Source organism: Passer domesticus, chromosome 21 (genome assembly GCF_036417665.1).
Source record: "Passer domesticus isolate bPasDom1 chromosome 21, bPasDom1.hap1, whole genome shotgun sequence".
In the NCBI taxonomy this organism is placed as follows: domain Eukaryota; kingdom Metazoa; phylum Chordata; class Aves; order Passeriformes; family Passeridae; genus Passer; species Passer domesticus.
This window is the reverse complement of record NC_087494.1, coordinates 7194681-7222332: the sequence shown is the minus strand read 5'-3', so window position 1 is coordinate 7222332 and position 27652 is coordinate 7194681. Positions and strand designations below refer to the sequence as shown.

At 47.6% G+C, this 27652-nt stretch overlaps 1 protein-coding gene across 1 annotated transcript; it reads left to right on the top strand.

The window, feature by feature from the left end:
• The first annotated feature begins 989 nt into the window (after positions 1-989).
• LOC135284519 (AF4/FMR2 family member 1-like) lies at positions 990-27464 on the top strand. Its single transcript, XM_064396073.1, has 12 exons — positions 990-1000; positions 17498-17618; positions 17888-17950; positions 20668-20705; positions 21385-21505; positions 24203-24247; positions 24380-24466; positions 25334-25378; positions 25491-25577; positions 25791-25827; positions 26198-26249; positions 27233-27464. Exons 1-12 carry the CDS (start codon positions 990-992, stop codon positions 27462-27464), a joined length of 939 nt encoding a protein of 312 aa, XP_064252143.1.
• The last annotated feature ends 188 nt before the right edge of the window (positions 27465-27652 follow it).

Here is a 27652-nt window from a genome sequence, read left to right as displayed (position 1 = left end):
AAAGACTCCTCATTTCAGGAAAGCTTCACTTTCCATTTCTCAACTGAAGCAATTCCAAAAAGTTGCAAACTCCCCCAATCAATTGCAATCGACTGAGAACATGACAGCTGGAAATTGGCTTCCCATCTCAAAGCAGCATCTCATGTGCCTTAATGTCATGCATTGGGAGTCACTTTACAAACATAACACTACACAGAGGCAAACAGAAGGCCATTCTTTGCTTTCAAATGATTTTCAATGAATGGACGATAATATCCGCATTCACTTAAGGAATAGAAGCTCTAAAAGAATGAAAGTCCACTCAGTGTTACAAAAGTAGCCCAATGAAATGAATAGATGGCAAAAGGGCCAATCCTCCCCTTGGTAGAGATATCTAACTGGCCAATAAAGTACAGCTCTCCCCTCTTCTTCCCTGCAGGAGAATCAGGACCATGAACAGAAATAGTCACAGCTGTTCTTTCTGCCCTCCATAATGAAAGCTGTGCCAAACCACAGATGCTGCCTTCAAACTGACCCAATTCCAGCCTAGACCTCTCACCTTCCAGACAACTCCTTCCCCAACCTGCCCCCAGCACCAACCCCTCCAAACACCCACACAGGAGCCCTCAACACCCCACCAGCACCCCCAGCTGTCCCTGTCCCTCCGCAGAGCTTTCCCAGCCTCCAGCAGACCCCCTGGTTCCCTGCACGTGCCGTGGGATGGTCCTCAGGAGGATCTGCTCCAAGGCCTTTCCCGGTAGCAAGCTCAGGCTGCCAGGCCCATGGTTCCTGGATCATCCTTCCCACCGAGCCTTCCTGTGCACGGCTGTTCCCTTGGCACATTTGTGCTCGGCTGGGACTTCTCCACTCACCCAGGGCTGCTGCTAAAGGATCGAGAGCAGCCTGGCAAGCTCTTCCTCCAGCTGCCTCTTTCCTCTTGGGGGAGGAAGAACATTCCACAGGCAAGAAACTGGTGCCTCCACAGACCCTGGATCCATGCTGGGACAGACATGGACGTGAAGTATGTCATATGGAAAAACTCTTTATCACTAACCGCTCGCATTGTTTTTCTCTGTTCCTTTGTTACCCGTGGTATAAAGCAATACTCACTCGTTTCTCATACACAGAGGCCCCCACCTACAGAGCTCACTCACACCATGTGGGTTCAAGTCTGATGGGTGCCTTGCACAGGTGGCACAGGGAGTCCCACCTACACGGTCCCGGGTCAGGGGCGAGCGTCCCCTTGGTGGGTTAGAGTCCCAGAGTTCAGGAGTGGTATGCTAAATGGCATTGATTAAATGTGGCTGGAATTTGGATTGGGAGCTGGTTTAGAGAGTTTATTAAGTCTGGTATAATATCATGTGTGTGTCCATGTGTTAAATCTGTCAATGCAACATCGTTTATTCTTTGCTTATGTGAAGATAAGGAACGGAATGTGCTCAACACTGTTACCTTTTTCCTTTGGGCATGGAATGCTATTAATTGGAGTAGAAGTAGTCAGAAAATTGAGTGTGCGTTCCAAGGTTCATCTCTAAGAATGCAAGAAGTGGAGACACAGTCTCAGAGGGAAACAGCGTTGTATGGTTGTCCTGGGTTGACTATATGATGCTTTTATCCCCAGTCGTCTTGTTCTGTTTATACTGAATAATAAGTTTTACTCCTGTAAGACTCTCTTCCAGACAGTGAAGAAGGGAGGGAAGAAGCGCACAGTTTGTTTTCAGACTGCTCTCACTCCTCCACATTCCTGCTCCTGGACTGTGTTGTCTGCGGATGGACAGACAGCCGGACCGAGCTCCTTTTTTCCCTTTTTTTTTTTTTTCTTTTAGTTAGTTTTAGCTAGCTGAGGCAAAGAAGTTCCCTGGACTGTGATTTTTCCTTTTTCTTGGACCTGTTCAAGCCTGCTCTGCACTGAACACCCAGAAGAGCACCGGCAGCTCCACCTGTGGCCCCCTGGCCGGGCCTGGGCCGCGGCGTTTCCAGCACTGCAGGGACTGATCAGAGACTGAGTGAGCCGAGCTGCAACCCGGGGAGGGGACTGTTCTGAGTTTGCCTTTTTTTTTTTTTTTTGGAGTAGTGAGAAATTTTATTTTTTAATATTGTTTGGGTTCTATTGTTTAATAAACAGGTTTCTTTCCACTTTTTCTCCAAGGAGATATTTTCTCCTGAACCGGTTGGAGGGGGGAGGGACAATTGGAGCTGCTTTTGTAGAGAAGCCCCTTTGGGGGTTATGTCCCAAACAAGCCCCGAACCAGGACAATGGTCTTGCAGATTGGAAATTGAAATTGATTGTCTAGAGAACTTAAAATACTCTGAGGAGGTTCTGGAGGACATAGGTCCCTGGCAGCCTAGCTGGGAATTTTTTCCAGCAATAGGATGATATCTTTTGGATGCTTGGAGCACCTTAAGCGCTCAGACAATTTTCTAGTTTGTGGGAAAGCCCCTAAGTACCCGTTTGTGTTGTATGAAAGAGTGTGAATATGTGGAACTGCATTTGCATTGTCACCCAGAGGGGCTTGGCAGGTGAGGGACAAGGAAGAAGTAGATGGTGAGAAAGGCCAGAGTGACTCTGACAGGAATGAGACTTACAGTCTGACAGGAACCAAGTGCAGTAGCTCTACCTGCATTTCCATTTTCTGATGACGGGAGTGGCAGGGAAAGCAAAGTGACTGATGCCCTATGCTCCTTGTAACCCTCTGATCCCTTGTTTGTTGTGTAGGGGGCGTAGAGATTGTAGTCCTTGTAGCGGCCCAAACAATTGGCCCATAGAAGAGAGCAATAGCCTACTCTCAAAACAACTGGATGAAGTGAGTAGGGGACAGCCTGACTGTGAGCAGTTGCTGCTCTTGTTTCAAACATCCAAGAAGCCTGAGAATTCACTCTAGGACAACAAATAATTGTATTTATCTCACATTCAGTAGCAGCAATTCTTGAGCAAAAGGGTGGGTGTTGGCTTTCACCCTCCAGATTGCTTAAACATCAGGCAATTTTGGTGGAACAATGTGGTATTACCAAACTAATCTCTTCTCTAGTTAATCCAGCAGCATTCCTGGCCACTCACCAGACAGACAAGGAACCTTTGTAGCATGGCTGTATCAAAACCATGAAGTCACTTTATTCCAGCTGCTCAGATCTTAAAGAAACCCCAAATCCAGGAGCAGAATCTCAGTACACAGATGGGAGTGGCTTTGTAAGAGCAGATCAGTGAAAATCAGGATATACAATTAGCACAGAGCAAGTCAGCTCAGAAGGCAGAGATAATCACTTGAACCCGTACCTTCTGACCAGCCGGATGAAAAAGGATCAATATATGAACAGATTCCAAGTATGCCTTCAGAGTAATACATGCCATGAAGCAGTTTGGAAAGAAAAGGACTATTGACAGCTCAAGGAAAGCAAATTAAGCATTCGGAAGAAATCCTAAAATTGCTGGAGGCAGTACTAGTAACTCAAGTGGTTGCAGTTATGCACTGCAAAGGATATCAGAAAGGAGAAACAGACCCCAAAAGGGGTAACAGGTTGCAAAACGAGCAGCAGAACAAAGCCATGCTGAGTTTTGGGCACTAATTCCCAAAGGTAAGGAAGAATATGACAATGATGTATGTCGTAGAATCAGGAAGATCTAGAATTAGCAAGGAATTTATGAGCAGAACGGAAACATATTCTTTTTGCAACTCCTCAGGGATAGACAGTTATACCTGAAAGAGCATTGTGAAAATTAATTAAGGATGAACATAATTGTATACACTGGGAAGGGGATGCCTTACATAATTATTTGAGAAGGACAAGAGTAAGATGCAACCTGTACTCTAGTGGAAAGCAGGTAAGCCAAGGGTGTGAAATAATGTCTCAGAACCAATCCACAAACTAGGACTAGAGTTGACCTTGGCACAGTAGACAAAGGACAATATCCTGGACAGTACTGGCAAGTTGACTTTTCTGAATTGCCAAGAAAAGGGGGCTATAAATACCTTTTACCTTTCACTGATACCTTCTCAGCATGACCTAAGGCATTCCCAACCCAAACAAATAAAGCCAAAGAAGTTGTCAAGATTTTGTTAAACAACATAATGGCCTGGTTCAGATTGCCTTTAGACATCTCCTCCGATCGAGGGCCACGTTTCCTAGGAAATATTGCACAGCAACTTTGCAATAATCTCCAAATCAACTGGCACCTACACATGCTGTATTGGCCCCAGGCCAGCAGCCAAGAGGAAAAGAGGAATTATCTGCTAAAACAACCAATAGTCAAAACTGGACAAGGGGCCAACATACCTTGGCCCCAGGCCCTACTTTTGGCTTTATTACGGATTCCAGGAGACTAAGAACAAAAGAAAATCTGAATCCCTTGGAAATACTGTACAGAAGGCCATATAAGCATAACTATCAAGGGGAAGATACTGTACAAGTTGGGGAGGGGTATCTGCAGAACCATGCTGTGCAACTGACACAACAGCTGCAGCAAATAAATCAACACATTCTGAGCAGAGGAGCAAGAGGATGCTCCTCTCCACAAATCCAGCCTGGGGACCAGGTATATGTCAAATCCCCTGGGGGAAAGCCTCTTATCCCAAAATGGAAAGGACTCTAATTAGTACTTTTAATCACTTATACAGCCTTTAAGGCTTGAAGCGTTAACCTCTTGGCTATACTATTCCAGAATTAAAAGACTTCTGCAAAAGGCAAGTAGAGTCCACAACTGGACCTCAGAAAGAACAGAAGAAACCAAGATGCGCTTCACACCATCATCATCTTCCCGATATTTCTGATTAGAATCCAAGCCACAGTAGGTGACTGTCACTACCATCATGATCTCCTTGGCCTGTGAGATCCTGGTAGATGGAGCACTCAAAACTATTCAGGACCTAATTGGCTAAAAGGGATTAATAATGTAAAAACACTTTACGCCATATTAAGGATTAATGACCGAGCAGTTGAAGATTGAGGAAAACCTGACTCCATGCTGGCCTTTCTTGTCCCACCTGAAAGCAGGACCTCTATGGCGTGTAAATTTGAAACTCACAAACCTCTTTTAGATGAGATTACTGCAGTGACCATGTGCATCCGTGACCTTTCTAACAAGCAGCATGTGAATCCATTCTCATGTGATTCCTATCAGGATTTTTGTGCTATGCAAATTAAAAGGGGAGACTATAACCCAGCACAAGATAGTTCCCTTCTTCTGTGGGGCACAGGTGGGGTGGGAGGACCATCATCACACAGAGATACAGGAATTGAGCCTGCCAGGATTGCGACCCAACAAATATTGTTTCCAGCAGGCAGCTCTTGTGCCACTAGAATAATAAACCATCCTGCTGGTATGCTTAGTACATGGAACAGGTCTCACAGAGGATTTGCTTTTGAGAATTGAATTTCATTCTTGGCATATTCCAGGCCATCAGAAACAGTAACCAGTTAAGTTGGAGGGGAAGCCGGGAGCACAATCATCCTGTTAGGGTATATCATGCCCAATGTCATGACCGTGTGATGGCAACCCAGATATGCATGGAATCTTGACAGCACAACTACATCCTCTTATGGGCTGAGGTACTCAGAATACTCAGCCATTTGTACTGGGAACTTTAGTAAAGTAAGTGTCCTGTGTAACACTACCAGGGGCCAGTGTAAGGTTTCTGAAACGCTTGCCTAAAGGCAGGCAATGTATCTGAAGAAACCAGTTACCATGCCTTGGGTACTCGACAAGGAGTGAAACAGAACGGGTCACACAATAGGCGTTTAAAATTAAAACAAACAGCTTTACATTAGCAAACAATGGCATAGCACGGGACCCATATGTGAAATAATATAGTCTTTCACTCTGTGGTAAGAAAAACAAATGAACAATTGTTGCTTTTAGATCCACAGTACTCTCTGAAAAAGCTGGATGTAAAGATAGAGGTTAAAAGATCCAAAATTAAACAGCAATACTACCCATTCATACAGCAAAGCCTAAAAGTCTGGGAGACATGGATACGTTCCCAGACACCAAATCATAGGTCTAAAAAAGGCTTAAGGGGATGGTTTGGGTCTGAACTGGGAATATGAAATTCTATTGATCAAGAAGTCTTAATAAATGAAGCACTGTGAGTTTTTATATTGGACAGACACAAAATCCTCTCAGATCAGCCCTGCTAACACTTGCGCAAACCCACAGCCTGGCAGCTAACCTATTAACCACCCTGGCCAACAATACACAGCAGGATTGTTTCCAGCAGTCGTTGGCTTTATGGGAAAACTACAGGGTAACATTTCTTTAGCATTTCAGTGTAGACAAGCTCAGCTGTGGCTACGGTCTGTAATCTCAGGAAAACTTAAAAAAAGGAGAGCTGGGGAAATTGCCATGAGAATAAATAAGTCATGCCTAAAAATGAAACCAAAAAGGAATTTGAAAAAGACTTCCACACTTGGTGGCAATTGGTCAGTTTCACATAGAATGAACAGAACCCTGCAGTCTTTTACATCAACCATTAAGAATGCAACAAAATACTGTGTAATTCCAATTTTGGCCCTTGGAGCTATAAGAATTTATGTAACTCTCAGTCCCATTCAGCATAATGTGTGGGTCATTTTCAACAAGAAAACTGGAAAGTGGCAAACTCTTAGTATCAAAGCATGTGTGCCAAGGGATGCACTGAATTTTGTGTGCAAAAATGCAGGGCTTGACAGAGAGGATCGGTGTCTGCACACTGAGGGCAGCCCTTGTATTTGTGAAATGAGCCCAGTAACCCATGCACAGTCACAGGTATGTTATGTGGGAAGGGGATGTGCCTGGGTGAGATCTGCTTGCACAACTATTACAACAGATTATTCAAATAAAAGTGCTAATGATAATAACGTCTTATTTGTAATTCATAAACAAAAAAGGATGTTACTTGAGTTGCACCACACAATAACTTCTCTTGAGATTATGCAGAATGCGTACGATGTGTATCATGAAGCACCCAAAATTCCGAACTGGAAGGAACATTGATGTTCCAAAACAAATGCTGTACCAGCCTAATATAGAATGGCTAGTGGCAGAAGTCAAAAAGGCATCTCACAGAGCCTTATGGACACTCAGATTTGTATCAAAGAAGTTACCAAAATCATCACCAAAATAGAGAAATAAAGAGAACATCATGAGTCAGATGTCTTCTTGTGATGGACAAATCTGCAATCACCAACAGCTCCTCCGAGTTTTAGCTTCCTCAGCAAACCAGTTCTAATTTAAAAAAAAGAAATGAACCCTCCTCTAAACCATCATGAACCTATGGATGTGGTAGAAAATTAAAAGAGCAGCATAACAGTACATATGTCCTGTGGACTGTGGAGGGAATCTTGCAAAAGAATTTGCATCAGGATAAAGAGAAGGGGAGGATGAAACAAGGCCTTTGTTTGACACAAGCACAAGCAATTCACATAAGCAAACAAGTACTTAGCACAGACACAGGTATGTACCTAGCACCAGTTAGCATAAGAAAAACCTGGGGGGCCTAACTTGACAGGAGAGGGACTTGAAAAAAGCTTTAGACACATTCTACCAGAAGAAGGAAGGGCAAGTAGGGAATGAGCCTTGGGCAGGGAAGGCATGAGGAAGAATTGCTGCTTTAGGGCATGGAGACCGCTCTGGCCAGCGCCTGGACATCAGCTTCAAGTACAGGAATCTGACAGAATGTATTTCTAACCCCCTGCCTATGCAATCACCTCAGCAGGGTAAAGATGGATGGTATTTTTGATACAATTCCTACATCAACCCCCTGAAATTTATACATGGCAGAGAAGCATTTTGGTGGGGTGCAGACCCCTGCCCTCCCGTCAGCTCAATAAAAGGGCTTTTGGTGGACAATGCATTTGTCTGCAGATTTCTTTGAATGAGGGAGACCCCTCAGGACTGCTGTATCCTGAGGGAACACCATGGGCCCTGACCTGTGCCTCAGCTTCCAGGACCGCTCTTGGCCAGCATCCTGACGTGGATGCAGGACAGCTGCCAGGCACTGCTGGGACCCAGCGGGACAGGACCGGCTGTCTCGTGCCCACGTAGCCCCCCTCACACAGCCAGGGCCAGCCCAAAACCAGACAAAGGCTCACGTGTCAGCAGAGAGGAGCAAGGAGCACTGGGCAGCTCTCAGGGGATCTCAGCGTGGTGCTGCAGTGGGAGGGGCAGGCAGGCCACCCACCTTCAGGGCATCCCCTGCATCAACAGGGCGTGCATTTTGGCCTTTTCATCCCTCCACACCAGAACCAGGCCTGACATCTCCTCCTCTGCAGTTTTTCCACTTAGGACGTCATCTCACGCTTGGCCAGTGCATCAGATGAGGCCGCAATGGCTTCTGATACCACCTCCATGCCAACCACAGCTCCACTGTGTGCTGTTCCTCTTTCACAGGTTAACTTCCCATCAACTGACCAATCCATTGTTTCTCTCAAGGGTCACATTCCCACCAGTTCAACCATAAGGTTTCCTTCACTGTCTGTTCTTCATTATCTTGCTGACGTGCACAACAGCGGATCAAATGTGGCAGGGCCTTAGACACGACTTGGCTCCTGACACACGGGCTCCTTGTGCCACTGCTGGCCTTCCGTGTGCTCAGCAGGATCTGTACCTGCACAGGGTTGTGGAACTGCACCTTCAGCACAGGGACCGTGCCAGCCTGAGCTGCCCTCGTTCCTCTGGGTCTGTGCACAAAACACGGTGTGGCAGAGAACGGCAGCAGGGGCCTGTGTGTCCCAGGGCCCCGGATTTGTTCTGCTGCAGCTCCACAGGGATGCAGGCAAAGTGAAGGAGCCAAACTGTTTAGTAATGGCAGGGGAAGCAAAGGAATGAGCTGGGAGGGGGAAAAGGGGAAGGGCTGGATCTGAGGACTAGAGGGAAAGAGCCATGAACAGGGAGGGAGAATGGAGGGAAAAAGAAGGGATGGGCAGAGTCTGAGGGCTGGAGGGAGGGAGCTATCTATAAGCAGGGAGAGGGCTGAAGCCATGCAAGTTTCCCACAGGCTCAGCTGTGCCAATCACGAGCTGTGCCTGGAGCTCCAGCTGGTCTCTTCTGGTCTCAAGGCAGTCTCATCTTCCATGGCATTTGCAGGTCTTCTACAAACACTGGTTCTTCTGAGCCAGTTCTGCAGCTCTCCCACTGACTATCTGTTGAATTACTATGTTTGCCTGGGAAGGGCTGTCATCTCTCCTCAGGGCTTGAAGGGCTGGAAGGGAGAGGAACAGAGCCATGGTCAGAGCCTGGATCTGTGGGAATCCTAGGAGACCCTTCTGCCAGGGCCATCCCACCCAGCTCTTGCCATGGCCACAAGAGAGGGGGTGTCAACTGGATCAGCTGGCCACCCAATCTGCCCCACCACTCCCCCCCTTTCAGGCCATTCCCACTGACTAAGAAGGTGTCTTATTCTTTTCCATCGGTGCTCTTCCGCCTCTGGGTTCAAGGGTATTGTGGTTGGCAGCCACTCCAGAATGCCTAGTTCATTCTTCATTCTTGTTTCGGCAAGAACCCCTTGTGTGAGGACACAAGGCTTGACTCCATTTTCATCAGAAGGCTGATTTATTATGTTATATATTATACTAAAATACTACATTACAACTAAACTAAAAGAACAGAGAGAAGAGATCAGAAGGCTACAAAGACAAGAATAGAATAGGAATGAATAACAAAAATCCTGTGACTGCTCACAGCCTTGGCACAGGTGGCTGTGATTGGTCACTGATTTAAAATAATCCACATGGACCAATGGAAGATGGTCCAAAATATCATGGCAACAGTTGTCTTCACGTCAGGGGAGATCTCAAAGGTATCAGTCAGCTCTAACCTCTTTTATAGTCCTTTTGAAATGGGGGAAGGGGGCCCATTTCAAAATAGTCTATTGATAAAGGGTACAAGGAGTCCATCAGTAGTCCATCAGGAGCAGGTGTTGTCAGCAGCAGACGTTGTAGGCAGGAACCATTGTCTTCTCAGTCCAGTGGTCGCTTGCAAAACTTGCTCCGGTCCCCACGCACACCTTTCCTCACCCTACGGTGGGGATTTCACTCTCAATCCTTTTGGGAAGAAGAGGGGAGCTTTTCCATGTAGGGGTCGCATGTCTCAGTCCTTGAGGGAGAACCCTCTCCCATCTCAGTCCATCTGTCACGGTGGATGATGTACGGGGAATGGAGGGTCTTTTAGTGGTGATCTCTGGGAAGGTCATTCCAGAGAGAAAGTCCAGGCAAGTCAGAAGGGTGGAGAAATTCCAGCACTAGCGTTGCTAGGTGATGCAGGCGAAGGAGAGCACACTGCCCCTTCTTGGGTGCACTGCACCCCTTCTTGGGTGCAGTGTTCCATGAGTTGAGCAAACACACCCGTAGGCAATAATCTGGCTTGGTGGACCGGACAGACCTGGATTTTCAGAACAGGATCTTTCCCTTTCCCCGGTGGTCTTGGCTTTCATGACGATCGAGAGGCAAAAAATGAGGGAAGTTTCGGACAGACTCTCACAGACGGTTGTGAGGCAAAGGAAGGGAACTCCAGACTGTCTCTCACACATGCCATGTGCCAGGCAAGATTTGGTGTCACCCAAGCACCCTCAGCCCCAGGTTGGCAGAGCTCCAGGCCCAGGATAGCTGTCCCTGGCCCCTTTCCCAGCTCCATGTTGGCCACAGGCCTTGCCCAGAGCCAGACGCCACTGGCAGCTTTCCCCCTTTGGCCACGCACAATTCCCTCACGCTGAGTGGCACCAGTGGCACCCGGCTTGCCTTCCTGAGCCCTGGGATCCGCCAGCCTCTTCCAGGGCACCCTGAACCCCGTTCTACCCAAAAGGATGGCAGCAGCCCCTGTCCTCCAGCCCCCTTGGGAATATTGCTGGCTGGGGGTCTATGTACAAATCACCAACAGGATGGGACTGCTGTGGAACACACCTCGAGCTGTTTATTTGCCAGCATAAGTCTCATTACATGGTTATGACAATGGGAAGATTGCAGCAGATTATGTCCCTGACAGCAGACCGAGAACCCAGTGTTACAACTCCAAAGTTTTTTGGCCAATCACACAAAGCAAAAGCATATTGACAGTAGATCTATCCAACCACTAGAAAAACATGTACCTTTGGGTAAAATAATGCTTGCTGATTTTGAATACAATACCTCCTTGTAAGCCTTAAAATGCAATGCACAGAGCTCCAGTATTAAGCTTAGAACTTCCTAATCTCTTGCCCAATATACCTTTCTGTAGCTTAGGGAGTTCTTCTAGCCAAGCATTAATACACTGACCATTGTTCTCTTTGTCCTTATATTTCTACTACTTACATTACTTTTCTGCTAACAAACCTTAGGGCTACCACTTAGCTCTAATCACAGTTCTGCTGTCTCTGAGGCCTGCCTTTTGCAGCTTTTCCAAAATCCTCTGGCTCTGAGCATTCCCACAGAGGATGTGGCAGGGAGCTCTTGGCAAAGCTGCTCAGCCCTTCTGAGCCGGGGGGCTGCAGCTGCCCTCAGGCTGCCAGGGAGAACAGCAGCAGCCTCTTGCAGCAGCTGCAGCCTCCCACAGCTGCCTCCCGAGCCTCCTTTGCTCCAGGCTGAACACGCCCGGCCTCCCTCAGCTGCCCCTCACCAGCTCCAGTGCTATCTCTGCACGTGCCCCAGCCTCACAGTGTGGTCCCAAACCTGAGCCCACCATTCCAGATGCACCCTCAGCAGTGACAAGTACTGGGACATTGGTCCTAAATCATAGAATATTCTGAGCTGGAAGGGATCCACGAGGATAGATCCTAAAGGATGCAAACACTCTCACAGTGGTGTTCAAATGTAGAGAGCAGCAGGAGAAAGGAAGACATTTTTCATGTGAGTGGTTTCGGGCATTTGTCTCTTTTCTTTTCTTCAGCAGAAATGAAATAGTTCCTTTAAAAATAACACCAAGATGTGGTACACTACTGGCTGTGATGAAGGCCATCAATGATGGCAGTAATGCCGCTGGGATAAAATAGTTATGAAGGAAAAAAAAAAGAACAGCCCAGATTGCAGCCAGAGAAGAGACCACAGTGCCATGAGAGAGTCTCAGGGAAATTGCCTGTGGGGATGGATAGGAGCAGGGCAAGAAGCAGGAGCGGTCCATCAGCAGCAATTCCTTACAGCAGCACAGTGAGCCAAGGGAGCCTCCTCACAAGAGCCAAGTGGCCAGAGCTCCTCAGGACACTCCTCTGCCCACAGAAATGCAACAGCTAGAAGCCTCCTTTGCACACCAAGGAGACCTTTTATTCCAGTGCTGCAAGGCCAGAAGGAAATACCCCTAAATTCTCTCTTGAACACCAGCATGAGGCATGGGAAAATGAACACGGGATTTTATGTCCTTTAAAACCAAACTGTACATTTAAAGAGGATGAAGTAGACAATTTTGTAATAAAAACAAAAGAAATGTGAAGTGGAATGAAAGCTGTGCTTTTATTTCCACAGAGTGCAGAAGTTCACATGGAGCCATTGGGTTAGGTGGGACAGAGGCTGGCAATAGGTGTCCTGTCTGTGAGGAGAGCCTTTGTCACCTCAGGTCCCTGAGGGCTCCCTCGGTGCCGGCAGGGCCCGGGGGCTCGGTGGCACAGGGCCCTGCTGGCCCCGCCGTGGGGAGAGCCCGTGTGCTGCTGCCTGGCAGGCCTGGGTTCCCGCAGTACAGCCGGGGCTGCGGGCAGGCTGCAGCAGGGTTCCGTGCCCGCTGAGCCCCCGTGGCACCGGGACACCGCCCGGCCGGGCCGGGCACGTTCCGCCGGCACCCGGGCCCTGCCAAGGGCAGAGCCGCCTGTGGGCAGCGCCCGCGGGCTGCAGCAGCGCGGAGCGAGCGCAGCTCCACTCGGGGAGCGCTGCTCGGCCTGAAAGCCTGTTCCAGCGCCTTTCCTGCCGTTCGGGAGACATTCCTCGCCCGCAAGCCCGCAGGCTTGTGCCAGGTAATTCTGCGCTCTGCTGCCAGGGGGCGAACACAGCAGCCGCGGCTGTCTCTGCTGCATTGCAGCGCTGAGCACCAGCAGGAACAGCTTCAAAGCCAGGCTCTTGCTCCTGCCTCTGCCAGCTGACAGCACTTTGCTGGGAAAGAGTCACTGACCAGCCAAATGGCCTTCAAGGCCTTCTGGATGCAAATATTTAGCGTTATTCTCCTCCAGCTTGCAGCGGGACAAATCCCTTGCAAGGGCAGAGGGCAAGGTTGCAGGAGGGCTTGCTGCTGCAGATTCAGCTTGAATGCTAAGTGTCTCTGAAGAGCAGGAGAGCCAGGCAATCCCTGGGGAAGGAGGGTGACAGGGGAAGCCCAAAGGCCCCTGGCTTCTGCCCCACGTGCTGCCAAAAGGTGCCAGCACGGAGAGGGAGAGGCTTGAGGGCAGAGGCAGCAGATGGGTGCCAGGGGGAACTCTGGGCTTTTCCTGGGCACTGCCTGCAGCAGGTGCTCCAGCTGGGGCCTGGGATTGCCCCGTTGGGAGTGGGAGCAGCTGCCAGGGGCCGCTCTTGCAGTTGAACGGTCACAGCCGGGGACTCCAGAGGGAGGCTGCAAAGCCCATGTGGAAACAGCCACATGCCAAAGTGAAGCCCAAGCTGTTGATTGATAATTTTTTTCACTTTGAAGACTCAAGGCCGTTATAATGACAATGGCCTTGTCTGTATTTATATTTGTATATCATGTTTCTATAAGAACAGTGGCTACCAGAATATTTGAATCATTCAAGGATAGGTTGGAGAAGTCTTTGAGAAACCTGGTCTAGTGAAAGGTGTCCCTGCCCACGGCAGAGGAGTTGAACAAGGTGAAATCTGAGGCCCCTTCCAACCTACAACATTTGATGCTTCTATGGTTTTATGGCGTGGTGGTTCTATGAATCTGGTGTGTTCTCTGACTGTACATCAAGTTTTCCCTTCAAATGCCTCAATATACGCAAAACGCCAAACTTTGTCCATCAAAATATCACGTGAAGTTCAGCGATAGCAACATTTGAAGGAAAAGCTCTTCAGGTGGATACATGAGCTTTAAGTTTCCAAGCAGCTTCCAAGCTTCCTTGTTTCATTAGAGCACCTCTCTGCCTGTGGCTGGATGGAGAAAGCAGAAAGAAGAGCAATCAAATATGTCCTGCTATGGGACACAGCAATGAGCCTGGCCAAAAAGAGCGCTGTCAAAAGCTTGTAAGAATTCCCATCAGGGTCACTGAACACAAGCGAGGAAAGCTTGTGTTCAGAAGCACAGCTTGCTTGCAGGAGCGTTTGTGCCTCGTGCCAATAGTGTCAGGTTATTGCTGCCCACGCAACCTCAAATCCATGGGGCGCCAGTGTGGCTGAAAACCTGTCCCTGTCAAGGGCCCTTGCAAAACGTTTTGACTGTTTAGTGGAACCTAGATTTTCCTGCTGGCCACTTGTGTGCTGGATAAGCTGGTGACAGAGCAGGGCTCTGGCCATGCTGTTTATTCACAAGTGGGCGTGCATGTCTCTCTGCACAAGTTAGGTCAATGCCAGGCCCACTCAACAGAAGCTGGAATAAAATTTGGAATGACTTCTCCCTGCATGCACTTGCTACTTCTCCCACCTCCGTTTATCTTTACATTCAAGCGGGCACCTTGTTGTTTTAAGGCAGTTTGTTTCCCAGAGAACAGTTTGGTTTTCATGCTGGTGAGGAGGCAGCAAAGATGCAGTGTTTGTTTGCTTCCAGATCTGTCCTCTGAGCTCAGCGTGAGTGTCTATTCTCAGGCTTCCTAGCTGCATGGGGAGGTGGGGCTTTGACAGGATTCCCATCTGTAGTGGCCTGTGTCTCTCTGGGGCTTGCAGAATGGTTCCCTGCTGGTCCCTTCCCTGCTGTTAAAGCCGTGGCCTCGAGCTCAGCTGCTTCACCTCTTCTCCCAAGTGTGTCTGTGTGCTCCTGTTTCACACCAGTTGTGCCAGTGGGGTGGTTCAGAAGCCATCACAGGATGCTCCTGTAGCCTCCTCCACAGCGAGAAATCATTCTGCTCCCTCCAGAGTGTGAGATGCTGCAAGTGTATATCATCAATTGAAATGTAAATGTTTTCAGTTGGTTTTGTGGCTTTTTGAGATCTTGCATTGCAAGATTCCCTCTTGCATCTGTAGAGGGAATATTGTTATCTTTTCATCTAGAACTGTCTTTTTATGGCTTTTTTTTAACCTCCATTTTTTCCTTTCTCTTCCCACAAATGCTGCCATTCATGTGGGGCCCATTTTGTTGTCTACAGGCAGGGTTCTTAGGGCACATTTGTTCTGAACATGGTAATAAATTTCCTGGAGCCTGTAGCAGTGGCCCGGTTTGTTGTGCTCTTGGCCAAATCTGGAGTTCAGTGCTGACTTGAAATGCAGCATCCCTGCTGGGGGAAGGGGAAGGTGGATCTCTTGGTTCTCCCATTCTCAGCTATGTGTCATCCTTGTGTTTGGTTGGTTTCTGTTTAGGAGCACTGGAATGAGTCCCAGTCGGGCACTCCAGGCTCTGAGTGCAGCAAGTCCCTGGAGATCTTGACCTCCCCTTTAGGCATGAACCCGTGCAGATGGTGAATATCTGTTTGTTCTCTTCCAGAGAAGCTGACTCCAACTGAGGCTTCCTAATGGAACCGACAGACAAGCAGAAGAGAGACAATAGGTAGGAATGAATTTGATGCAATCTTAGCTTCGTGGGTGCTGTGGTGAATGTTGTGATGGTTTAGAAAAAGAATTTCCCCTGCTATGCAAGAATCAGCATTCCAGAGTGGGACAAATGAAGTAAGGATTGCCTGCCAGTGAGAGTGGCTTCAGAGCACATTGGTATTTTAAGAGCTTCTGTTACAGAGCCAGGCCTGGATATGATCTTGGGTCAGGACAGATTCCCTGCTGAACTTTCTGAAGCCAATCTCTTATTGCAGGAGCCAGGGCACTCCCCTCTGCAGTTGGGGATGCTTTTGGCCTAGGAGTATTTTCCTGTTTCAGTCTGTAGCAACGCACGAGTTGCATTTTTTTTTGGGATGGGGGCGAATTGTGTGAATTTTTACTTCTTGTGTAACATAATTGTAGCTGATGAGGACTGTGGTGATGTTTCAGGGCAGCCATTCAGTTTCATCTGCTTCTTTGAGCAGTCAGGTTGTTGGGGTTTCCCTGGTGACACATCAAGTGAGGAGCAGCTGCAGCAAGTACAGGACTATTTGTAAATCTGCAGTGCTGAACTGTTTTCCCCCTGGAGATGGAGGACTTGGGACTGTGCAGTCCCTTGCACCAAGGCTCCCAGGTGCTGGGCATGTTGGTGCAAAGCCTGGAGGTGCAGTTCCCAAAGCTTCCAGTGTTCCCTGACCTTTAGGGAACTCTGCAGGGTTCTGAGTGGGTGCAGAGCTCAGGTTTGCAAAGGGTTTGAAGAGCATCTGGACAAACACCTTCAAGGGCAGGCCAGACATGGGCAGCAAAGGTGTCTCCAGGGCTGGGAGAGAGACTGGGAGATCTACAGGCTTATCTAAAAAATCTGGGCATTTCAGTAGACAGCAGACTCATAGACTCTGAATTAGGAATGCCATCCAGTGCAAAAACCTGTTGATTGTAAGTGACGGCCCCTCAGGATGAGATGAGGCAGGTGTGCCTCGGCTCTAGGAATGATTAAACTTTCAGGAGCTGATTGTTGTTGTGGTATTGGAGTAAGTGTCACTGCTGGAGCAGACAAAGCTCTCCCCTTGCAACCCGGGACACTAGGGAATTTCATTTGCAAAGAAGACTTTATGAATTGTATGTACAGAGGAGACTGTGCAGTAGAGTAGAAATAGATACCTGCATGCACTGTGCCTGCATGCTTTTCCTTCCCCGATGTCCATAAATATCAGAGCCAGAGTTTGCCCCATTTTGCAGCAGTCTTTCAAAGGCCAGGGACAGTTTAAAGGATCTGGCTTTCCATGCTGGGACACTTTATTGTTGTTTTCTTGTGTTTTCTCAGCTGTGATTGAGTACATACATATGTGGCTGAGGAGAAACAGGGGGATTTGACCTGGTGTTTTCTGAATTCCTGAGAACTCCTTTCTAATTACGCTGATAGGATGGCTTTAAATGCAGTTCCGTGATTTTCTAGGGAAGCAGCTTTCCAAATGTATGTTTGAAGTCGAGAATGAATTTCCAAGGTTGTTAATAAAGTGGGCAAAGTTCAAGCCTTGAAAGTTGAAACACCTTCAGAACAGAATATTCTGTTTGACTCGCAAGGGGGGAGACTGGGGTGAGAGGTCTGAAGGAGAACAAGACTGGCGCTTTCTCCCATTAATCATTGCAAGTGGCTTTGCCAGTTCATGTGCTGATCAGCCCAGCGACTGCTTCAGTGTTTCACAAGGAAATGGGGGGAGAGTCCTTCCCTTCCCAGCCTTCTTGGTGGCTGGGATCAGGAGTAGCATTCCCTGAGAAGGATGTGTGCTGTCCCCTGTGTGTCTCATGGCTCTGGGGCACAGCACACAGTAGACAGAACTGATCTGTCCACTGTCATCATGCTGAGGATTTCAACATTGCTTTGCTGCTGGCCGTGTGCCCTTGTGGGAAAGGCCCCGTTTCTGCAGGGAGTATAAACAGGGCCTGGAGTGTTAAGTCTCTTTTCTGTGTCTCTGTGTGAAAGGTGGAAGAACAACAGAGACTTGCTCTGTATTGTGGAGCAAGAGAGGCGGAGGAGGCAGGTGGCTCCAGAGGAGAAAGATCCATTCTTGGAGAAGACTCCCCTCTTTGCCAAGCCCTACAAGGTAATGGGAGTGGAGTGCAGGCTGGAAGGAGAGAAGGAAGGAGGCTTGGGGTGGGAGAGGAGAGCTGTGCCTTCTGCATGGGCTGTAGCAGCCTTGAGCCTGATTCCTGCAAACACGGCATCTTCCCGTCTGCTGCACTGAGCTTGCCTAACTGCCCTTGTGGGGATGCATGGAGATTCCATGAAGATGCTGAGCAATGTCTCTTGCTGAGCTGGATCTCTTGCTTGGGCTGTTTCTGACATTTCCCCCTCTCTGTTCTTGTGCTGCAGACAGATAAAGAAGATGAGCTGTCAAGGCGCATCAAGAACTTGCTGGGTGACGAGGACTCCAAGGTGCTCCTGAGCCATGAGTCCCCTCTGAATCCCAGATGGATCCCAAAAAAGCCTCAATCCAACTCCCAGGCCTCCAGTCATAGGCCGGCCTCCAGTAAGACAAATCCATGTGAGGACATATGGAGAGAATCCTCACCAGAATCACTGGGCACCAGACCTAAGCCTGAGCAGAGCTACGGTGCCAGCAATGAAGGACTCTCAAATGGGAGGTCAGAAGCCAAAGCTCCACAATCTGAAATCCTTCCTGAGCCTGTCAAGGTGAGTTCAATTGTTGGGGTCCTCTGTTGTTGGCAGTCCTTCAAGGCCAAGGGAGCAGCACACAGGCCCTGCCTGGTTCATGGCTCAGCCTCCCCAGAGGTCAAAGGCACTTGGTTGCCAGGTGCAATTTGGGGTTTTGCCAGGCTGATCCATCAGCACTGGGATGTTGCTGTGCCCTATGGAATGTAGGAGCCCACAGTGCTGAAGCACGGCAGTTGGTGTAGGATGGCCATGGAGATGGTTTTCAAATTGTGTTTGGCCCTTGGAATGAGAAGGAAGAGCTGGAGGCTGCAGCCAGCTTTTCCTGGAAAATGCTGTTGATCAGCTGCAAAGGACTGGAGGCAACATCATGGGGGAAACAGGAGGCAGCTGAGAGAAGTAGAGCACTGCAGGGCCTTGCCTTCTGCAGGAGCCATGCTTCATGCCAAAAAGATGAAGCAGCAGTGTGGATCTCCAACCCTTGAAAGTGCAGAGTGCTGCAATCAGCCCTGAGGCTCCCAGCAATGGGCAGTGTTTTTCCTTGCTGCTTGCAAGCCTAGTTGAGGGAGTGTGAAGAAAGGAGCAGGGATGCTGCATCTTCCTTGGAGAGTGCAGTGAGGGAGGGGAAGGAGTGTTTTTCTCTCAGACAAAGTGTTTCTGAGGGAGGGCTGGAGTCCCTGCCAGCTTCTGCCATCAGCTGGGGGTGGACTCAGCTCTTTGGGGTAGCTCAAAGTTAACTTCTCTCCATAGTGTGTCTCTGGGCACCCCTGGAGAACCTCCACTGCTCCAAATTTGGCTGCTAAATCCATCCCTTTGCCAAGCAAGGGGAGAGTGAGGAATGGTAGTCGGGGATTTGCAAATCCTGCAGGGGCAACAAGTGGATGCCTAAAGTCAGCCAGAACTTGCAGAAACTGTGGGGCATCATTCCAGAAACATCAGAAGTCATTGTCTTGTCCAGACTGCTGTTGCCTTGAGAAGAATAAGGTGTCTCCTTTTGTTTGGGTGAATAAGAAATATTCCCCTTTCTCTAGAAATGGCTTAGAAGAATTGGGATCTATTATTTCTGGCTGTTTTTCTTTTAACTAAGGAAGCTTCTTGAAGAACTTTTTAAATGCTGAGGCAGCCTGTGCCTTTGAAGACAAAGTTTGTTGCTTGATAGTATAATAGTAGAATTCCATAAAGGGAGAAGACTGCACAGACATACTTACATCATCATAATCACAGTAATGATAAATAGCAGTAGTAGGAGTAGTAGTAGTAGTAGTAGTAGTAGTAGTAGTAGTAGTAGTAGTAGCAGCAGCAGTAGTTTTCAAATGGAAAGAATATTTCCAGCCTGCCAGGTTCCAAAGGGATTTCCTCTTTTCCTCAGTGGCAGAAGAGATGACTTTGGGAATTTCAGCTGCTTTTCCGCTTGGCCTCCATTCTTAATTCCCCTTCAGAAGGGCCTTTTGATCCTCAGTAGCATTGGATTATGAACGGAATTGCATGCCATTTCTAGAATTGTTGGTAACCAAATGCTGCTGTGTCCATGTCAATTAGTAAAAAAGCCAAACATACTCCTCCTGCCTCCCTCATTCTTGTTTCAGAAAAAGAAGCCCATTGATGTGCCATCCACTGCAAAAACGTTGAAGTTTGGTCTCTTCCATAATAGATCTCTGTATTTGCTCATGTTTTGCATACATGAAAGAAATGGTTGGGGAAAAAATACATTGTTCAGCTCCTGCTGACACAGCAGACGTTGCCCTCCCTGAAAGTGTGTTTTGGGCTGGGCTGAGGAGAAGTAGGGATAAAAGCTGGAGTTGTAAGATCAGCCTTCCTCTCAGTCTGTGAGCGTAACGCTGCCTAGAGCAGTTCAAGGACCAGACTGACAACTCATGCCAGGCAGGCAGAGCTGCTCCTCCCTCAAGCTGGGGACTGCCTTTCATGAGCTCCCCTTGTCCAAAGGCTCTGGACCTGCTGCCTCGTGTCTGGGCTTCCAAATTTCCATTTGGGAAACAAAGGGCATCCAGCCCCATGCGTTCCTGAGAACCAGATGCCGTTGTGCCTCAGAGTGTTTCTGAGTGGGCCAATGTGGCAGCAAACTTCTCTTGCCTCTTTTCCATTGTTTTCAGTAGGGTCTGTATGGGTAGAGCTGTAACACGTTTGAGCCAGAGGAGGCAGAGGAATGGAAAATGCTTCAGGGACTCCTACTTGTGTATCAGTTGTGATCTGCAATGTGATGTTTTTCTGGAACACTTGAAGCATGTCATTTGTGTGGAAGTACAAAGCCCATTTTATCTTGATTGTCAGCACAAGCATTATCTGAGAGTGTTAGCCAGAAGTGGGAGTGCTGAGAGTGCTGCTGACCAAGTGGCTTTTAGGTGGTGCCTACGCCAGGCACACAGACATGCCTTGAAATCATCCCCACTTGTTGCACTGGGCTGAGTTCCCTCAGCTAACCTTGCCTCCTCCTCTCCTCTCTGTTTTTGTGACCAAAACAGGTTGTGGAAAAGCCGTCTTCTTCAGTGGCTCCTCCAAGGTACAGTTGTGTTCCCATACTACCCTCTAGAACAAACAAACCACTTTTCATTTGAGGGGGAGAGGGGAAGAGCTTCCTGGTTTCCCTTGAAGCTGCAGCCTTTGGTTTGATGCTGCTCAGGGCTGCTGTTGAAAGTTGGTTTCATTCTTGTGAGGGTTTTAGGAAGGGTGCCATTAGAAATGAACAATCCAGGCATGCTGGAGTTGGCCTAAGAACCAGACTTGTATTTCCCCTGGTGCTCCATTCTATTCTCCTCCTCACCCCCAGTGTGTCTGTAGATCCTCTGGTTTTGTATTGACCAAGGATCCATCCTGAAATTTGTTACCCTCTATTGGAAGTGTTACTTTTGGGGGTTGGGGCTTTCAGAAAGGCACTGGGCCGTTTTGGTAGTTTTTATCAACTTGAGTTGGCTGAATGCAGCTTCACAGTGTAGCAGTGAAATCTGTTTACATTCTTGTCTGGCTGGGTGGGTGTTGGAGGTTTTATTATTCCCAGAGTGGTTTTTCATATATGCTTTATTTTTGGAGCATGGCGATGTATTCCTCTGGCCTTCATCCCTCTACTCTGAGTGGCCAAACACAGGGTTCAGTTTTAGTTTTGAATGCTGCCATGTCAATAGAATAAGTAAGTAACCTTGCCCCCTTCTGCTTCCTAATTTTGTCTCCTGGTGGCCTTGCAGAGCTCTCCAGTCCCAGCACAAGAGGGTGGCAGCAGCACAGCCCAGCAGCTCGGAGTCAGGGAGCACCAGTGAGTGCCACAGCTCCTCAGTGTCTGCACTTCCAAGAGCACCAGCACCTGAGGTGAATGCAAATCAAATGTAGAGGTTGCTCCCACAGGCCCTTGCCTCACCTTCTCTGCTGTCTGCGGGCAGTCAGGACAGGAGACCTTAAATACTGTCACTCTTCAGGTGTCCCCTTGAGACCTCTGCAGCAGCATCAGACATTTCTTGCCCTCTGCTTCCTTTCTAGATTTTCTCCTTTATAAACCCTTCCTGGACTTCAGTGCTAAACCTGGCAGTGTTCCCACTTGTCCTTTGGCATCATTATCTAGCCCTTCTGGAGCTTTCACTCCAGGAGGAGTCCATTTAGGAGCTGAGAGATGAAACTTGGAGTGAATATGCTGAATGATCCTCCTCTGCAGCAGGGATCTCTGACTTTGGCCCCTGAGTCACTGGTTTCTCTTCATGGTTGTTTTGGACAATGGCTCTGTAAGGGAAAAGTCCCATCTTTCATTTTCTATTTGTTTCAGTCCTGTTGATATCCTATTTCCTTCCTTTGACTTCCTCAGAAAGATGAACCTGTCTTTGATCATACAGCCCTGCAGTGCTGAAGCCTGGAGAGGGAGGAGGAGGAAGAAACAGTGAGGCTGCAGCCCTGCATCTATGGCCTGTGTGCTGGATGTTCAACATGGCAGAGGTGGTTGGGCAACAGGGCTGGGCTCCTTGGCTCTCAGGAAATATCCAGTGAGCTGTGCTGCATGCAGGAGAAAGATTCAGCCAGAGAAAGGATCTTGGCAAGGCTGATCAAGGGGGCCTTGGGATGAAAGGTCACCCCTCCCTGCTGTTTTGGGTGAAACAAGAGCTGTGGGGAGACTCGTGCCCTGCAGGGAACCTGACAGTGAAGAGGTCTAGAGCAGAAGAAACTCTGCTGTTCTTCCCTCCTCCTGCTTTGAAATCCACTGGAATTAAAGTCTTTGGCCTCAGTTATAGTGAACAGCCACACGCCAAATAGGATTTTTCCTGGCACATCCCTGGACATCCCTTAGGAAAGCCATTTCCTCCAGGCCAGGAGTTTGGCTCATTCAGTGTCTAAGGCACATGTCACCTGCAGCTGGGAATTCCTTCTTGATGGCTTCTTTTCCTGGCAGCACTGAAACCTTGAGGCTTCCAGGTGGAACAGACAAGCAGAATGCAGTGCAGAATGACTTAATCCACAGGGGATAACCATGCAGGGACTCACTTTGCCTTCACAGAGACACTGAACAGCTCTTTCTCCTCTTGCCCAAAGCAGAACCTTCGCTTCCTACATCACCCCAGTCTCTTGAAGGCATCTTTCCAAAGGAGCTGTGAGAAGCCTTGAAAATAGTGCATCAATGAGGCTCAGATGTATCTCTTGTGCTCCAGTGCCAGGTTTCACCTCTTCTCCCAGCACATGAACAAAGCTGTTTGTAAAGCCAACCTCCTTGTTCGTGTCTTTAGGAGCCCCTCAGCCCCAGTGGGAGCCTGGTATTGCCTGCACTGACAGACTGGGATGTGTCAGAGGCTTCATGGCAGGGCCAAGAATTAGGGAGTGTCAGTGTGCAGAAAGGAACAGGAATGGGGCACCTTCCGTGGAGTGTGTTGAAAAAGGAGAGTCAAAAAAATCCCAACCAAACAATAAAAAGGGCAAGTCAAGCTGTGTTCCTCTGCAGTTTGCAAAGTCTGGAGGCGAGAAGCAGAATTTGAGGACAACTTAGTCACTGCTATTCTCAGGAAACAGGAAGATTTCTCCCTTGAAGCTGGCTGAAAACAGACGAGTAGTCTGCTCTATCTTGTGCGTGCTCCATGTGTGGCTGCTTTCCTTGTGCCAGAAATGCTCACCAGAATCAAAGCAACCTTGCAGAGCTGGTCCATGAGCTGGCCTTAGTGTGAAGTTTGTGGTCTCTGCTTTAGTCCTTCAGAAAAGCTCCTGTGCCTGTAAGCCTGAACCCTTTTCTGTGTTCAAGTGCTATGTGTAAGAAGTAGTAGGATGCCTTTGCAGGAGGCCAAGTGATGATGGTCAAGTGCTTTGCCAAGCAAAAGCTCAATCTTGGCAGGAGGAGCCAGCCTGGAGCCAGCCCAAGTTACCTGAGTAGGAAGAGTGTTCTGAACTGGAAGCCAAGCACCAACTGCACCTTACAAGGGTTGCATTTCCATCAAGGTCGTTTGGTTTTTGGGGGTTTGTTTGGTTGGGTTTTTTTGTTTTGTTTTTTATTTCAGAAAACCGAGTCTGGTATTATTTGGGTGAATGACAAATATTACTCCTTCTCTAGAACTGAACTGGGAATTTCTCTGGAACTGAAAACTATATTTTCTTACTGTTTTTCTTAACTAATGAAACTTTTTGCTCAACTCTTTCACATGGAGAGGCAGCCTAAGCCTTTGAAGGCAGAGCTTAGCTGCTACACTAGCAACTACAGGAAGTGATATTCAATAAACGGAGAACACTACAGAAACATACTTTCTTAATAAGATGAATAAAAAGTCAGCAATGGAAAGAGTGTTTCCTGACTGCCAGGGAAGCCAGATCTTGATTTTGCAGGAGGTGACTGGTGGTTTCAGCTCTTGCTGTGCCTGGTCTCTTTTCCTCAGTGCCCTTCAGACAAAACTGTTATTCCTTACTAGCATTTCATGATGAATGGACTTGCATGACATTTTTAGAGCTGCTGGTCAGGAAATGTTGACTGAGTGCATGCTTGTTTGCTATCAATGAGGAAAATCCCCAAACAAACTGACAGTGCTTCCCTCTTTCTTGTTCCAGCCCATGGTGCACACTGCTGTGCAGTCCATTGAAGGAATATTGAAGGTGGGTACTCTTCAGTAGCAGATCTCCATGGGAAAGCCTGTACAGATCCATGGGGAGGTGGATCCCTCTGACTCTGGGAAGGGTGAAACTCCCTCTGTGTCCTGAGAGCTGCTTCTCTCCCTCTCTTTGCAGGAAATGTGCAGCCCCCTGCCCCCTCTCCTGCCATCCCTTCAGTCACCTGAGAGAACAGAGACTTCCAAATTTCCTGTGCAGGCAAAGGTAACCCAGCCCACTTTTTACGGGGCTTCCAATAAATGACAAGAGATCTTTCTGCTGAGCAGAAGTCCAGTCTTGGCAGAAGGAGCCTGCCTGGAGACCTGCCTGAGTTCCCTGACCATAAACAGTGTTGAGAGTTAGAAACCAAGCAGCAGCTGTACCTTGTGTGGGGCTGCATTATACCCAGGTGGTTTTGGTTTGGTTTTTTTTGTTAACTTCAGTAAAAGAAAGACTCTGATTTTATATGTCTAAATGACAAATATTCTTGTCTCTTGTGAACTGTCTTAGAAGAATTGGCAATTATTATTGCGAACTGCTTTAGTGGTTTTTTAAACTACTGAGGCTTTATGCACAAGTCTTACATGCAGCCTGTGCCTTTGCAGGCAAGGATCAACTGCTTCAACAACAGCTTAGGAAAAATGCAGTTTCATAAAGGGACATATTACAAAAACATACTTTATTTTAAAATTACAGATAATAAGGATATGGTAGTGATGATGATGATGATAATGATAATAATAATAACTAAAACAATTATAATAATTTCAAAATATAGTAATAGTAATAAAGAGCAGTAGGAGGAGGAGCAGTAGTTTAGAGATGGAAGCAGTGCCCCCTGATTGCCAGATTGCAAAGGGAAGACACACATCTCAGAGCAGGAAGAGTAAGAGGAGTTGACATTGCTGGGTTCAGCTCTGTCCATGCCTGGTCTCTGTTGTTAACTCTCCTTTAGATCAGCTTTTTTCATTCTTACTCTTACACATCTGCAATACATTTATGGAGCTGTTGGTAAGCAAAGGATTGCTGAGTTCCTGCCAATTAGTAACAAACCCAAACAAACTCGTGCTGTTTCCCTCGTTCTTGTTTCAGATAAAGAAGCCCTCTGATGTGCCATCAATTGAAGAAATTTTCAGGGTAACTGCTCTTAAATAGAAGATCTCTGTGCTTGCTAATGTTTCACATACATTAACAAACTGGGTGGGGGCAAAATCCATTTTGAGAGCTGCTTCTCTCCCTCTCTTTCCAGGAAATGAGCAGCTCACTGCCAGCTCTCCTGTCCCATCTCCAGACGCCTCCAAGAGCAGGGACTTCCAAACTTCCATTGGCAACAAAGGTGACCCAGCCCATTTATGCCAGGCCTTCTGAGAAATGACAAGAGATCTTTCTGCTCAGCAGAAATTCAGCTCAGTTCTTTGGCAGCTCTTAGAGTGTTTTCAAAAGATTTCTTCAAAAATGCACATGCCCATAAGGTGCCATTAACACAGTTTTGATGTCAGTAGATGTGCTGTTTAACTCCATGCTAAGCTCCTTTGTCCTTTTATTCTAGGAATCCCATCCTGATGGATCTGCAGCACAGAAGCAGAGTAAGTAGACGTGCAAAGTAAACACAGTTGTTTGTGTGCTGTCAGGTAATTTTGTGTGTTCTCTGTAGCAGAGACTATCAAGTATTCCTACTGATGAAGCAGGGTGATTTCCTCTGCTTTGCTGAACAGGGATGGATTTAGGAATGGCTTAGGAAACTCTGACCATTCATTACCTTGAGCTCAAGGCAGCAGTTCAGCAGAGGACAAGCAGTATTGAGTTAGGAAACTCCCGTCTGGAGTGATGAACAATCTTGGTGGCAAAGCCCTCCCTAGAAGAAAGTGACTCTCTAATCTGGTGCTGAGAGACCACAGGGTAATATACGCTCTGAGGGAGGCATATAAATGCAACGTTTTCATTTCTGCTTTCCAGAGCAGGCTGGCACAGCTTCAGAAACATTGCTGAGTTCTCAGCCAAGAGCATTGTAAGTAACCAGGCTCTGTTCTCATCTCTGCTGGGCAGTTGCTTACAAGAACCTGGAATGCACATCAGTTTGGGTTATTAATAAATTTTTCTCAGCAAACTTGATTGCAGGGAATTTTCACCAACAGAAAAAGTGTTGTTTTATGATGGACTCACTGAAATTGTTAAGGTGTGAAAAGGACTTGAAGGTCATCAAGTCCTATTGTTAATCCAGCAATGCCGAGTGCACTAAACCATGTCATGACTACACTGGCTGTGATAAAAAGCAAAACATAACAAAAGAGAAGAAAAAACCTCTTAAGTCTTTGTGTACCAGACTGAAGTTTGTGTCTTCCTTTAAGCTCTGTGGTGCTTAACATCTTGTCCCACTTGGTATTCATCAGCCGAGTGATAATGCTGAGGCTGACATAAATGCCAAGGGATACCAGCTGAATAGGATCATTCCTGGGTATGGTTTTGGTGCATATGGTTATGGCAGGACAAGTAATGCTACAGCTACCTAAACTGTGTAGATCTACTGATGACATTTTCAAGTTCCTTTGTTGTAAAACTTTCTTCAATTGCCCAAGTAGAGGTTTTCAAAAATGTGTTGTAGATCTTTTATTTCAAAAGAAACACAAAGAAATATAGTATTTCACATGGACTTTTTAAGAACCTCTCTTTATATGCTGATAATATAGCTAGCTGCAGAGTGGGATGGAGATAAAATTTCTATAAGCTATGGGAATTGTGTATGTTTGTCTGAATGGGTGTGAGTTTGAGATTTGATAATTTGCAAGCATTTTTTTTCTGGTGCTTTGTATTTTGAGTAAGGCAATGTATTCCTCTGGCCTTCTCCCCTCTGCTCTCAGTGCCCAAACACAGGGTTCAGTTTTAGGTTTGAATGCTTCCATGTCAGTGGAATAGAAATAGAGTGAATGGAATAGTGGAATGGAATGCTTCCCCCCTGCTGCTTCCTAATTTTGTCTCCTGGTGGCCTTGCAGAGCTCTCCAGTCCCAGCACAAGAAGGTGGCAGCAGCACAGCCCAGCAGCTCGGAGTCAGGGAGCACCAGGGAGTGCCACAGCTCCTCAGTGTGTGACAGAGAGATCAGCTGCAGTGACAGTGAGGAGGACAACCTTCCAAGGGTGCTGGACCTGCCAGTGTGTGAGGTGAATTCAGGGACCATGGAGAGGCTGCTTCCACAGCCCCTTGCCTACTGCAGTGCCGTGTCTTAGGAAGGAAGCAGATGTGGTACTCTGTTACCAAATTCTGCCAGATTTGCCCTGGAAATACTGATTTGTAAGACCCCTCTCACTGCAATGAAGGCTTAGGTATTTGCCACTGACTGGTTTATGGTTTTTTATTCCTCACATGTCCATGCATGGTGCTCAAGGAGCAAGTTTGTTGCCGGTTAGTTTAGAGT